Source organism: Saccopteryx leptura, chromosome 5 (genome assembly GCF_036850995.1).
Source record: "Saccopteryx leptura isolate mSacLep1 chromosome 5, mSacLep1_pri_phased_curated, whole genome shotgun sequence".
NCBI lineage: Eukaryota > Metazoa > Chordata > Mammalia > Chiroptera > Emballonuridae > Saccopteryx > Saccopteryx leptura.
The window spans coordinates 109,653,650-109,667,102 of NC_089507.1; the positions used below are offsets into that span (position 1 = coordinate 109,653,650).

The 13,453-nt window shown below is 40.7% G+C and overlaps 1 protein-coding gene, 1 non-coding gene and 1 pseudogene across 2 annotated transcripts in view; all 3 read left to right on the forward strand.

The window, feature by feature from the left end:
• The window catches only part of NUDT5 (nudix hydrolase 5), a 39,955-nt gene that overhangs the window by 6,859 nt on the left and 19,643 nt on the right, over positions 1–13,453 (forward strand). Inside the window, exon 2 of the mRNA XM_066384643.1 lies at positions 4,983–5,090. Within this exon, the coding sequence (XP_066240740.1) occupies positions 5,028–5,090 (63 nt within the window). The 5' untranslated portion in view covers positions 4,983–5,027. The remainder of the gene's footprint in view (positions 1–4,982; positions 5,091–13,453) is intronic.
• On the forward strand, positions 6,210–8,263 carry LOC136405421 (zinc finger X-chromosomal protein pseudogene; annotated as a pseudogene).
• Positions 8,327–8,402, forward strand: TRNAI-AAU (transfer RNA isoleucine (anticodon AAU)). Its single transcript has one exon. It is a non-coding gene; the product is annotated as a tRNA-Ile (tRNA).

The following is a 13,453-nucleotide window of genomic DNA, read 5'->3' on the forward strand; positions in this document are numbered from 1 at the left end:
CATTCCTGATTACTTTGTATAGATTAGCAACCCCCTCATCTTCTTCACTCTCCTTTTCCTTCTTAATCTTTCTCTGTAAAACTTAGTCACCTGACATAAACTGCATCTGTTCCTCACTTTTTCTCCCTTTCTCCCCATCAGAGAGTAAACTCCCACAGGGAATGGACTCTGTTCTTGTCCACCTCTGTATTCCTAACACTAAGGATGGGGGTCTCACTTTCAGTGGCTCTGTGTCAAGCTGCTTTATCCAGGTTACCTAAGACTCTCAATTGGTATTTGGTTTTTACAAATATTAATTAGTTTGTACATACTTCACAGTTTTAATGATTGTGAAGATGTACAGACATTATCGTTCTCTTATCCTCATTAAGTGGTTTTTATTTAGCATATAGTCATCTTTTCTTACCTAACACCTCAAATTTTGTTTCTTTGCCAAAGTTCTTTTTGGAACTTGAATTTCTGAGTTTACCCACAATCTGCAAGCAACAATGTTGATAACATTTTAATACAACAGAAATATATTTAATTTTACAACAGAAATACATATAGTGCATCAGACAAAATAAACACCCAGAGGACAGTAAAGTGGTTGCTTGGTACAGCAATGTCGTGCGTCACTAGCCTGTTGAGTCCAAGGCAGAACTCCTTGACTAGTCTCCTGGCTCTGTCAACCTTTAGACCCAACGTAACCCTGAACCCAACTATCCTAAATATTTGCCTGTTGGGAATTTTAAGACTGCAAAGTTAGTGGTTAATTGAGATGTGATTCACACACCATAAAATTCACCTTAAGCCTGACCTGAGGTGGCACAGTGGTTAAAGCGTCGACCTGGGACGCTGAGGTCGCTGGTTCAAAACCCTGGGCTTCCCTGGTCAAGGCACATATGGGAGTTGATGCTTTCTGATCCTCCCCCCCTTCTCTCTCTCTCTCTCTCTCTCTCTGTTCCCTCTCTCTAAATGAATAAATAAAAAATAATAAAAAAATTTCACCTTAAGCTGTAGTATATTCACAAGACTGTGCTACTATCACCACTATTTAATTCCAGAACATTTTCATCAAAAAGAAATACCATACCCACAAGCAGTCACTCCCTGGTCCCTCTTTCCTCCAGTCACTTGGCAAACATTGATCTGCCTTCTGTATCCATGGATTTATCTGATCTGGACATTTCATGTAAATGGAATTATACAATATTTGGCCTTTTGTGATGGGCTTCTCTCGCTTAGTATAGGTATTTTCAAGGTTTATCCATATTGTAATATGTGTCAGAACTTTATTCCTTTTTTTAAAAAGTTTTTAAAAAATTATTTATTGATTTTAGGGGAAGAATGGGAGGGGGAGACAGAAAAATATCAATTTATTGTTTGACTTATTTATGCATTCATTGGTTGATTCTTATATGTGCCCTGACTGGGGAGCAAACGTGCTACCTTAGTGTTTGGAAGGGCGCGCTAATCAACTGAGATACTGTCAGGGCAGAACTTTATTCCTTTTTATGGCTGAATAACATTCCATTGTATGGAATACATTTTATTTATCTGTTTATCAATTGATAAGATGTTTAGGTTTTTTCCACTTTAGGGCTATTAGGAATAATATTTCCATGAGCATTTCTATATAAGCTTTTGTATTTCATTTCTCTTGTTTATATACATAGGAGTAAAATTACTGGGTCATATGGGAGCTCTAGTTAAATCTTTTAAGGAACTACCAGGCTGTTTTTCATAGTGCCTACACCACTTTACATACCCACCAGCAGTTTATGTTGGAAGATACCAGTTTCTCCACATCCTTACTACTATTTGTTATTATGTCTTTTATTATAATCATTGTAGTGGGAGTGAAGTACTATCTCATTGTGGTTTTGATTTGCCTTTCCCTGATGGCCAGTGATTTTTAACATATTTTAATGTGCTTATTGGCCATTTGTAGGTCTTTTTTGGAGAACTATCTTACATCCTTTGCCTGTTTTCAATTATGTTGTCTTTTAATTATTGTTATACTTTTTTTACATATATCAGATCCGAGTCTGCTTAGATTAATGAACTTTTTTATTTCATTCTGTGGGTTGTCTTTTTACTGTCTTGATGGTATCTTTTTAAGCACAAAGTTTTTAATTTTGATGAAGTCCCAATTTATCTCTTTTCTTTGGTTGCTTTGTGCTTTAGGTGACGTGTCTACGAGACCACTGCCTAATCCAAGAGCATGAAGATAGTTATGTTTTCTTCTATGAAGTTTATAGTTTTAGTTCTTAGGTCTTTGACCCAGTTTGAGCTTTTATATTTGGTCTCGATAGAGGTTCATTTTCATCTTTATGTGTGTATCTAGTCCAAGAACCATTTATTGTGAAACTATTCTTTCCCCCACTGAGTTGTCTTTGCACTCTTGTCAACAGTATGAAGACTATGAGTCTGTGGGTTTAATTCTGGACTGCCAGTTATATTCTGTCAGTCTATATGTCTCTCCATACGCCAGTACCCATACTATCTTGATTAGTGTGACTTTTACAGTAAGTTTTTAAATCAGGCAGTGTGAGTCATTTAACTTTGTGTCAAGATAATTTTGCAGTTGAGTTTAATTACCTTAGTTAAACACAGACAAGCAGATGAGGAACTAGTCTTTAAAACAAGTCTAAGCAGGCCCCACATTAACCTTGTTCTTAGGAACCGAGTGGCTCTTAGACTTATTCAGCCAGATTCACTTTCTTCATTTATTCAGCAGTGGTCTTAGGGAATTTTTATAGCAACATAAGTGTAAGCAATGTTGAAAGTTAGACAATAAAAAAAAGTTAGACAATATGAAGAAAAATCTAGTGTCTAAGAGGTAAGTTTTGAAAATCATGTCATCCTAAGTGGGAGTAGTGATAGTAGGGATGACACTTGCAAGAAATGTTAGAGGTAGAATTTTTAGGACTTGCAATGTATAAGTTATAGTTTGGTAATGAAGAATAAGGGATTGGAGATACAGTGCTTTAGCTTGGGAATGATTAGTCAGGAAAGTAGACTGTGGTGGCAGAGTAAAGATAGCATCATCTGTACTTCCAAGAAGGCCAGCATGATTGGAAGAGAAAACAAGGTTATGAGGAGGTTGATTTTTTTTTCTCTCTTTTGTTGGTTGTGTTTTAGGATAGGGGAAACTTGCTGTCTGAGATAAAAATTGAAGCTGTGAATGGGTAGTTTATTCGCTTTAGGTCCCAAAAGAAACAGCAAAGCCAGTTTTTTCCTCTAAGACAGTAAAAGGGTTGATGATTCTTGGTGGTCTGTATTTTCCCTGGAGCTAAAGTTAGGAGGTGGGATGGGCTAAGGAACTATGGAACTTAAGAGTAGTAAAGGGTTGGAAGAACCACTGTGAAATATAGATAAAATAACAAGGAACCAGAAAATAGGAATGATAAAGACAAGACAGAGGATCAATTCAGGGAGTACAACAGCTAAATATGTTCCTGAAAAAGAGAGCAAAGAAAATGGCAGTGTGTGTGTGTGTGTGTGTGTTTGGGGGGGGGGGGGGTTACTGGTAAAATGATTCAAAGAAAGTTCCCCATCAAGAGGAGGCACAGTCTGAAGTTTCCAGATTGAAAGGACCCATTTGAGTACAATACAGTAACATCAACAAGAAGGCATGAATAACTAAATTTGCAGAGAAACAGAACAGGTCACAAAGAAAGAAGGATAAAGAATCAGAATGGCTTCAGATTTTGCAACCACACTAGAAACAAGACAACTGAACATCACCTCTTAATTTCTGATAAAAATTATTTTCAGCCCAAAATTCTATATGCAGCCAGATTATTGGTCAGCTTTTAGGATTAAAAAAAGATGTTCAGCCTGACCAGGCGGTGGTGCAGTGGATAGAGTGTCGGACTGGGATGCAGAGTACCCAGGTTCGAGACCCGGAGGTCACTAGCTTGAGCACAGGCTCATCTGGTTTGAGCAAAAGCTCACCAGCTTGGACTCAAGGTCGCTGGCTCGAGCAAGGGGTTACTCGGTCTGCTGATGGCCCGCGGTCAAGGCACATAAGAGAAAGCAATCAATGAACAACTAAGGTGCCACAATTGATGCTTCTCATCTCTCTCCTTCCGGTGTCTGTCCCTCTCTCTGTCTCTGTGTGACACACACACAAAGATGTTGACATTCAGGATACAAAAGTAAGGGAATTTAGTCAAGACAGGAAAAAATAGTAAAAACAAATGGGATGAGGCTGCTCTTTTTCATCATAGGTCTTATAGTACTAGTTAACTGTATCTTTAACACTAAAACTGTGAAGTGAATGGACCACAATAATGTGAATATAGTTAATGCCACTGAACTGTACATTTTCAAAATTATTAACATGGTATATTCACTTACCACAAATAAAAAATAAATAAATGGAAGCTAGAAATAGCTAGTCCACACAATTCTTAAAAGTTTAGCTATAATGTCCTGGCTGGATAGCTTCATTGGTTAGAGAGTTGTCCTGAAGTGCAGAGGTTGCCTGTTTAATCCCTGGTCAGGGCCCATACAGGAACAGATCGATGTTCTTCTCTCTTTTTCACCCTTCCTCCTTCCTCCCTTCCTCTCTCTCTTTAAAATCAATAAACTTAAAAAAATAAAATTAAAAAAAATCTTTACCTCTAAAGGATTGATAAAGGACAACAGCTGGAGGTGACATGGGGTGTAGTATACAACCTTTGTCCCCTTGGAAAATCAAATCTGGAGTCTGAAAATCTAAATGTTATCTAAAGTGTCTTCATACGTACGCAGTGGGAACTTGGCTACCATGGACTGGACCTAACAGGGATGGCTTTAAGGCTTCCCTGGGTGTTTCTAAGGCCTTTGTGTTGACTTTTCCATCTTGCGCAGTTCTCCCAGATCCGCATATGAGAAAGGCAGCTTTGATGACAGATTAATTTTTCACCATTTAACTACTCTGACCAATGCTCTATGAATAAATGTTAAATCAGAAAAATAAATGTACTAAAACATATCTCATTCTGTTGCAGTGTGGACTTCTTGCGTAAGGACTGGGAAGACTGACTAGTTTGAAAATGGAAAACCAAGAACCAGTGGATTCTTCTCAAACAGCTAAACAGTTTATTATTTCAGAGGAGGTATAAATTGTTTTTCACTTCCCTTTCCCTTTTCCCACATAAAGTAAGTTTCAAAGAAATGTATAGACTATTTGTTGTTTCAAATTATTTTTATTTCTTAAAAAGTTTATAAACATTGTTCCTGCTCCCTTTTTAGGACCCAGGTGTAGCCCTCTTAATTATATATACTATATTAGTGAAGTTGAGACTTTTAAAAGTAGACTTTGGCTGTTGATGCAAAAATTCTCAAATTTCACTAAAATTTTCCCAGGGTAGGAGAATAGATCACGTGTTTTTGTACTTAGGTACATCTTAATTAGCTGTTATGGTCTCAATATGTATAACAATAAAAACCTAACTTTTAGTTGTCTAAATTCCAGAATATATGAACAAATGTCTTATATGTTACTCAGCTTTTATTTTTTAATTGGATTTATTGGGGTGACACTGGTTAATAAAATTACATACATTTCAAGTGTGCAGTTCTGTATAACACAGCATCTGTATATTGTATTGTGTGTTCACCACCCCAAGTCCAGTCTCCTTCCATCACCATTTTATTCCTCCTTTACCCTCTTCTACCTCCCCTCACCCCTTCCCTCTTGTAATCCCCACACTGTTGTCTGTGTCTATAAGTTTTTCTAATTTTTGCTTAATCCCTTCACCATTTTCACCCAGCCCCCAACCTCCTTTCCCTCTGATAGCTGTCAGTCTGTTCTCTGTATCTGTGAATCTTTTTCTATTTTGTTAGCTTGTTCGTTAGATTCTCTGACTGGCTTATTTCACTTAGCATAATATTCGCCTGGTCCACCCATGCTGTCACAAAAGATAAGAGTTCCTTCTTTTTTTTATGGATGAGTAGTAGTCCATTGTATAAATGTACCACATCTTTTTTATTCACTCATCTACTGATGAGCACTTGGGCTTCTAAATGTTGGCTATTGTAAGGAACACTGCAGTGAACCTAGGGGTGCACAGATTCTTTCAAATCAGTGTATCAGGTTTCTTTGGATGTATTCCCAGAATAAAAATTGCTGAATCATAAGGCAGTTCCATTTTTAATTTTTTGAGATAACTCCACAGTTTGTAAAGTGGCTGCACCAGTCTGCATTCCCACCAACAGTGCACAAGGGTGCCCTTTTCTCCACACCCTCACCAACACTTGTTTGTTGATTTATTGATGATAGCCATTTTGACAGGTGTGGGGTGATAACTCACTGTTGTTTTGATTTGCATTTCTCTGATGATTAGTGACACTGAACATCTTTTCATATGTCTATGGACCTTCTGTCTTCTTTAGAGAAATATCTATTCAGGTCCTTTGCCCATTTTTTAATTGGATTGTTTTTTGGATATTAAGCCCTTATCAGATGTATTGGTGAATATATTCTCCCATTCAATGGGCTGTCTTTTCATTTCGTTAATGGCTTCCTTTGCTGTGCAAAGTTTAGCTTGTAAAAAGTCTCTTCCTATAGGAACTATTGCAATGGATAAAATTTAAATCCTTCATCTTGGAACTCTGATCTTGAAACCTTTCTTTTTTATTTAAACTGTCTCTTATTTGGTCTGGTAAGTTCCAAGTGCTACCGAGACCACAGGGCTTAGCATGCCCATGAAGTGGCTGGTTCCAGCCTGGTGGGTGGCCCCTGAGGCACCTTTCCATGCTGGGCTGGGTGCTCAGCAGGCCCCAGGGAGGCTGCAGTCAGGCCCAGGGGGAGCCTGGCTGCCCTGAGCAACAGCAGCGGTGTACTCTGTAAGCTGCCAGGGGTTGGAGTAGGGTCAGCTGGTAGCCCAGGTGGTGGCTGAGAAGCCTCTGGTTGACATAGCAGCAGGTGTGGGGTACCACACACGGGTGAGGTCTGCCTAGAAGGTGAAGGCTGCAGGTGTGAGGAGCAGTGACTGTGAAAATTAAAGGCCATGGATAAGAATGGACTTGAATTACAACCACAAGGGCCAGTCATTTTTTTGATACAACAGTTTTTCAGAACACTTTCCATGTATTTTCCACTTGAGCATCACAACAGTCCTATGCGGCGCTGATGCTGCACACATGGATGGTGATCAAATTGTGGAGTACAAGAAACCATTTTGGTTTCAGAGGTTGTGGATTCTCACATAATGCTGTATAACTTTCTTCCTGATGACTGAGACTTGGTTGTAATCCAAGATGTTATTGAAGATGTTGTTAAAGATGTTCAGTGCCCACATATTGTGGAAGCAGATATATTTGAAACGGTCATCATTCCTGAACAAGTGCTAGACTCAGATATAACTGAAGAAGTTTCTTTAGAACATTGCACTGTCCCAGATGAAGTTTTAGCTTCCAGTATTACTTCATCATCAATGTCTATACCAAACCACATCTTGACGAGTGATTCTATACATATGTCTCATGTTGGGCATGTTGAACATGAGATTCATGATATTGTAGAGGCAGAAATCATCACTGATCGTCTGACAACTGATGTAGTTTCAGAAGAAGTGTTGGTAGCAGAGTATGCCTCTTGAGCAGCCATAGATTCCGATGGATCCCTGTGGACTAGCAAGATGATGACAAGAGCAACTATGAGGACTACGTTATGATTTCCTTGGATGATGCTGGCAAAAGAGAACACCACAGTTCCTCCATTACACAACCACCTAGACAGCCACAAGCTGACCAGCAAGATGGAGAAGACCACTGAATGCAATGAATGTGGGAAGCATTTCTCTCATGCTGGGGCTCTGTTTACTCACAAAATGGTACATAAGGAAAGAGGAGCCAACAAAATGCAGTCCACAGCAAGAACTTTTGTCATATTTGCAAGGAATGCGATAAAGGTTTTCCTCACCCATCAGACTTCAAAAACCCTAGCAACTCCATACCCAGGAGAAGCTGTTCCAATGCCAGTACTGCTAATGGAGGTCTGCAGATGTTCTGACTTGAGCATGCATGTAAAAACTAAGCAGAGTCGAGAGATGCCATTCAAGTGTGACATCTGTCTTCTGACTTTCCCAGATATCAGAGTGCAGCAACATGCTCTTTATTCACTAAGAAAGCAAAACACACCAGTGTTTGCACTGCAACCACAAGAGTTTGGACTTGATTTAAAACAACATATAATTTCAGTTCATACAAAGTACTACCCCCATAAGTGTGACATGTGATAAAGGCTTTCACAGGCCTTCAGAACAAGAAAGAACCTGTGGCTGCCCACAAGGATAAAAAAAAAAGATGCACCAGTATAGACACTGTGACTTATAAGATTGCAGATCTGGCCCTGGCCAGTTGGCTCAGTGGTAGAGCATCGGCCCAATGTGTGGAAGTCCCGGGTTCGATTCCCGGTCAGGGCACACAGGAGAAGTGACCATCTGCTTCTCCACCCTTCCCCCTCTTCTTTCTCTCTACCTCTTTCTTCCACTCCCACAGCCAAGGCTCCACTGGAGCAAGTTGGCCTGGGTGCTGAGGATGGCTCCATGGCCTTGCCTCAGGCACTAAAATGGCTCCAGTTGCTACATTCAGAGCAACAGCCCCAGATGGGTAGAAAATTGCCCCCTAGTGGGCTTGCTGGGTGGATCCCGGTCGAGGCATCCCCGCTTCTCACTTCAGAAAAATTTAAAAAAAATTTCAGATCCATTTTTTGCTAAGTCACAATATTCTCTATTCACACAAAAGATCTTCCATTTAGGTGTAAGAGATGTAGAAAGGGAATTAGACAATAGAATAAGCTTAAAAAGCACATGAAGACACAGTGGCAGGAAAGTATCACTGTGAATACTATGAGTACACACTGCAGATGGCTCGGGCTTTTTTTTTTTTTTCTTGTATTTTTCCAAAGCTGGAAACTTGGAGGCAGTCAGACAGACTCCTGCATGCGCCCGACCGGGATCCACCCGGCATGCCCACCAGGGGGCGATGCTCTGCCCATCTGGGGTGTCACTCTGCCGCAATCAGAGCCAGTCTAGCACCTGAGGCAGAGGCCACAGAGCCATCCTCAGCGCCTGGGCAAACTCCGCTCCAGTGGAGCCCTGGCTGCGGGAGGGGAAGAGAGAGACAGAGAGGAAGGAGAGGGGGAGGAGTGGAGAAGCAGATGGGCACTTCTCCTGTGTGCCCTGGCCGGGAATCAAACCCGGGACTCCTGCACACCAGGCCGACGCTCTACCACTGAGCCAACCGGCCAGGGCTTCAGGCTTTAAATAAAATGTTATTCCCATTCATATGAAAGACTACCCTCACCATTGTGAGTACTGCAAGAAAGGGCTCCTAACACCTCTAGAGAAGACCCTACATAAATGCAGCATCATGAAGAAGCGGGCATGCCCTAGCAATACTTCCACAGATGTTTGTGGAGATGTTGGCCTTGAAGCAGAAAATTCATTTTAAAGCCAATCAGTCTCATTCTCATACAATACTGTATACTGATTTACACTGTGTACAGATTGCTTCTTGTTGACTATTTTTTTTTACATTTTGTTCAGTAGTGTGTTCTGAATTCTGTTCAATTTGTTTAATCAGTAGGGAAAAGCAAAAACAATAAAGTTGCTTTTAATGAAATAATTCTTGCTTCTACACTGAAATTTTCTATTAGTTTTATATTTATTTAAATACTTACATTGCTTACCTTGATGGTACTCTTCTAAGACCATTTAACTTAAAGTTAAGGGAACTTTTGATTGCATCAACATGATTACTTTCAGAGTAACCATTTCTCTCACCATAAATTTCTCACAATAAAATTGTCAGAGTTGGCCCTGGCCAGTTGGCTCAGCGGTACAGCATCAGCCCTAATGTGTGGAAGTCCTGGGTTCGATTCCTAGTCAAGGCACACAGGAGAAGCGCCCATCTGCTTCTCCACCCTTCCCTCCTTCCTCTCTATCTCTCTCTTCCCCTCCTGCAGCCTAGGCTCCACTGGAGCAAAGTTGGCCCGGGCACTGAGGATGGCTCCATGGCCTCTGCCTCAGGCACTAGAATGGCTCTGGCCACAACAAAGCATTGCCCCAGATGGGCAGAGCATCGCCTCCTGGTGGGCATGCTTGGTGGATCCTGGTCAGGCACAGGCAGAGTATTACTGCCTCCCTACTTCTAACTTTGGAAAAAATACAAAAATAAAAAAAATTGTCAGAGTCTGGCCAGGCAATGGTGCAGTGGGTACAGTGTTGGCCTGGGATGCTCAGGACCTAGGTTCAAAACCCCAAGGTTGCCAGCTTGAGTGTGGGCTCATCCAGCTTGATCACGGGGTCTCCAGCTTGAGCATGGGATCCTAGACATGACCCCATGGTCGCTGCCTTGAGCCCAAAGGTTCCTATCTTGAGCCAACTGTCACTAGCTTGAGAAAAGGGTTGCTGGCTTGGCTGGAGCCTCCCAAAAGAAGGCACATGAGAAGGCAATGAATGAACAACTAAGGTACCACAACTATGAGTTGATGCTTCTCACCTCTCTCCCTTCTTATCTGTCCTTGTGTCTTTCTGTCTTTTGAAAAAATAAAAAAAGTTGTCAGCAACATCTACTAACATAAATGGGAGACTTACCATCCAGGTTTAATTATGCTAACATGGAAGTCATTTACTTGTCTTGCTTATTAATCTTTTCAGACCACATGACAATGAAAATTTCCATTTGAGCTTCTGCATCCCTGGCATCACTGAGTAAATAACAGTGGCTGGGTTTGTGTTTACTTTTCATTGTGTGTAGCAGACAAAATATACTTTGGAGGGGCTTTCTTTCTAGTAGTTATATCTTTGGTTTGTTTGTTTTTGTCTTTTTCTGAAGCTGGAAACGGGGAGGCAGTCAGATAGACTCCCGCATGCGCCCGACCAGGATCCACCCGGCACACCCACTAGGGGGCGATGCTCTGCCCATCCGGGGCATTGCTCTGTTGCAACCAGAGCCACTCTAGTGCCTGAGGCAGAGGCCATGGAGCCATCCTCAGCGTCCAGGCCATCTTTGCTCCAATGGAGCCTTGGCTACGGGAGGGGAAGAGAGAGACAGAGAGGAAGGAGAGGGGGAGGGGTGGAGAAGCAGATGGGTGCTTTTCCTGTGTGCCCTGGCTGGGAATCGAACCCGGGACTTCCACACGCCAGGCCGACGCTCTACCAGTGAGCCAACCCGTAAGGGCTGTAGTAGTTATATCTTTGGTCAGCATAGCAAACTTTTAGAAAATTTGTTGTAAAATTTTGCTTGAGCCTGCAGTAGTTTGCTTATTCTGTATATGCTGCTTTGTCTTGGAATGGTTATGTGCTACAAATGAGACTTACTGAGGATTGTAATCTCCTAGAAGTTATTTGTGGCTCAGGATCTTTTGCAACTTTATATATGTAAATGTACCCTGAATTATGTGTATGCACATATCTAACATATACCTGTCTGTTGCTTATTTTACACCTTTATATACACAACCCCAAGTAGTTTTTTAAAATCTACAATGAAAAATATTAAATTTAAAATAACATGAAAGATGCAGGGATGTACAGAGAGCATTTTGTAAATAATGGTTTTCAGAGAAACTACTCAGGCGAAAAATTAGAAGGAAAATAAGGGCACTATTACTTTTAAAGAGTAAAGGTAGCTTTTTAAATATCTTTGGTAATTGAAAAATAGAAGATGTTTCTAGACAGAATGTTTTCATACAGCTTCAGCTCTGTGCCTCTATATTTTTCTGAAAAACTAATGAATATCCAGATAAACCTTCCTCTTTTCTGAGAATCCCCTGAGAGAACTCTGTGTCATCAAGCAAGGGAGACTAAGGAAGCTACGGCTCCATGTACCAGAGATTGGGTGCCAATTATGACATACTTGGCAAGTTCAGCCTACTCTGTTATTTGGTTCTCGTATGTGACCTGCCCAGGGATTGGACTGGCTACCTCTGTGCTTCAGGATGATGCTTTAACCAACTGAACTATCTGCCAGGGCTATATCAAGTACTTTAAACTGGTATAACTCCAACTTGAATGCCAGTCAAAACCAAGGCATGAGTCTGTCCCAGTGGAAACTCCTGTGCCCTCTTGGCCTCCATAATGTGCTTTAAAAAAAAAGTAACTTAAAAATTTGTGATTCACTTCCCTGCAATACTATTATTATTATTTTCTTTTAAAAAAACAGAGAGAGATATAGACAGGAAGAGACAGGCAGGGGGAGAGACAAGAAACATCAACTTGTAGTTGCTTCACTTTAGTTGTTCATTGTTGCTTCTCATACATGCCTTGAGTGGGGGGCTCAGGCTGAGCCAATGACCCCTTGCTCAAGCCAGCAACCCTAGGCTTCAAACCAGTGACCCAAGCCAGCAACCTTGGGATCATGTTGATGATCCCACACTCAAGCCAGTGACTCCAGGCTCAAGCCAATAAGCCAGTGCTCAAGACTTCAGCATCTTGGGATAACACTCCATCCACTGTGCCACCACCAATCAGGCCACAGTTCTCTTCTTTTTAAAGCACAATACTGAAACCTTTATTAATTCGGGTGATAGGCACACATTTTGGTGTGCAAAAGATGTTTCATTGAGTTGTACACTTGAAACCTGCATGATTTTGTAAACCAGTGTTACCCCAATACATTCAATTTAAAAATTAATTTTAAAAAGGTATTTAAAAGTTTAATCAAGTGACTGTGATAAAAAGTATTTGTATAAAAAGAAAATGAAGTTGTAGTCACTGTTATATACTGACAACCTAGTTTTAATTCTTAAACAATTGAATAGCAAAGCTAAAAAATGGATGTTTCAGTTAAATGTTTTAAAGATGTAAAATTTTTACAAGGGTATGAGTTATTGTTGTGTAGAACTACTAAATATTATATGTCCCTCACTCTGTACACTTTGGAAAAAAAGGAAAATACATAAAAGGAAAATCATATAGGGATGTGTGACATTATTATAATTGTGTATTTGAATGACATGCAAAAACTAAAAATCAGTATTTTCCTATTAAAGAAATAAAAAAAAAATCCATGTTATCTGTCAGATCTACTGGTAATTAGTAGGCTGCTCCCAGTAAGAAGGACGATCAGAAGCATCTATTGCTTTATGTACACAGTTACCCTTTCCTGTTAGTGCAGTACAGTGCAATAGGTATGTTAGTGCTGGAACCCTACACTTCTCAATGTCTAGGCAGAACGATATTGAGGATGCCACTCATACTGGGTGGGAACCCACATATCATTATTAGAAACCCAGTCGTTGGACAGTTTCCCCATAGTCAACTTTGTTGTGTAGTCATTGAAAATAAAATGCCACTGATGAGTTTACATCCTAAACACACTTGCCTGTGTGAGTAGCACCCAGATCAGAGGCCCGTTATGAGGAGCCCTCCAGAGAAGCGCGCACGCCCTGTGCTCCCTTCTAGTTCTCCCTCCCCAGTCAACCCCTGGGAGTTTTTGACTGTCATTCCTTTTCACCTCTCAGTACTAC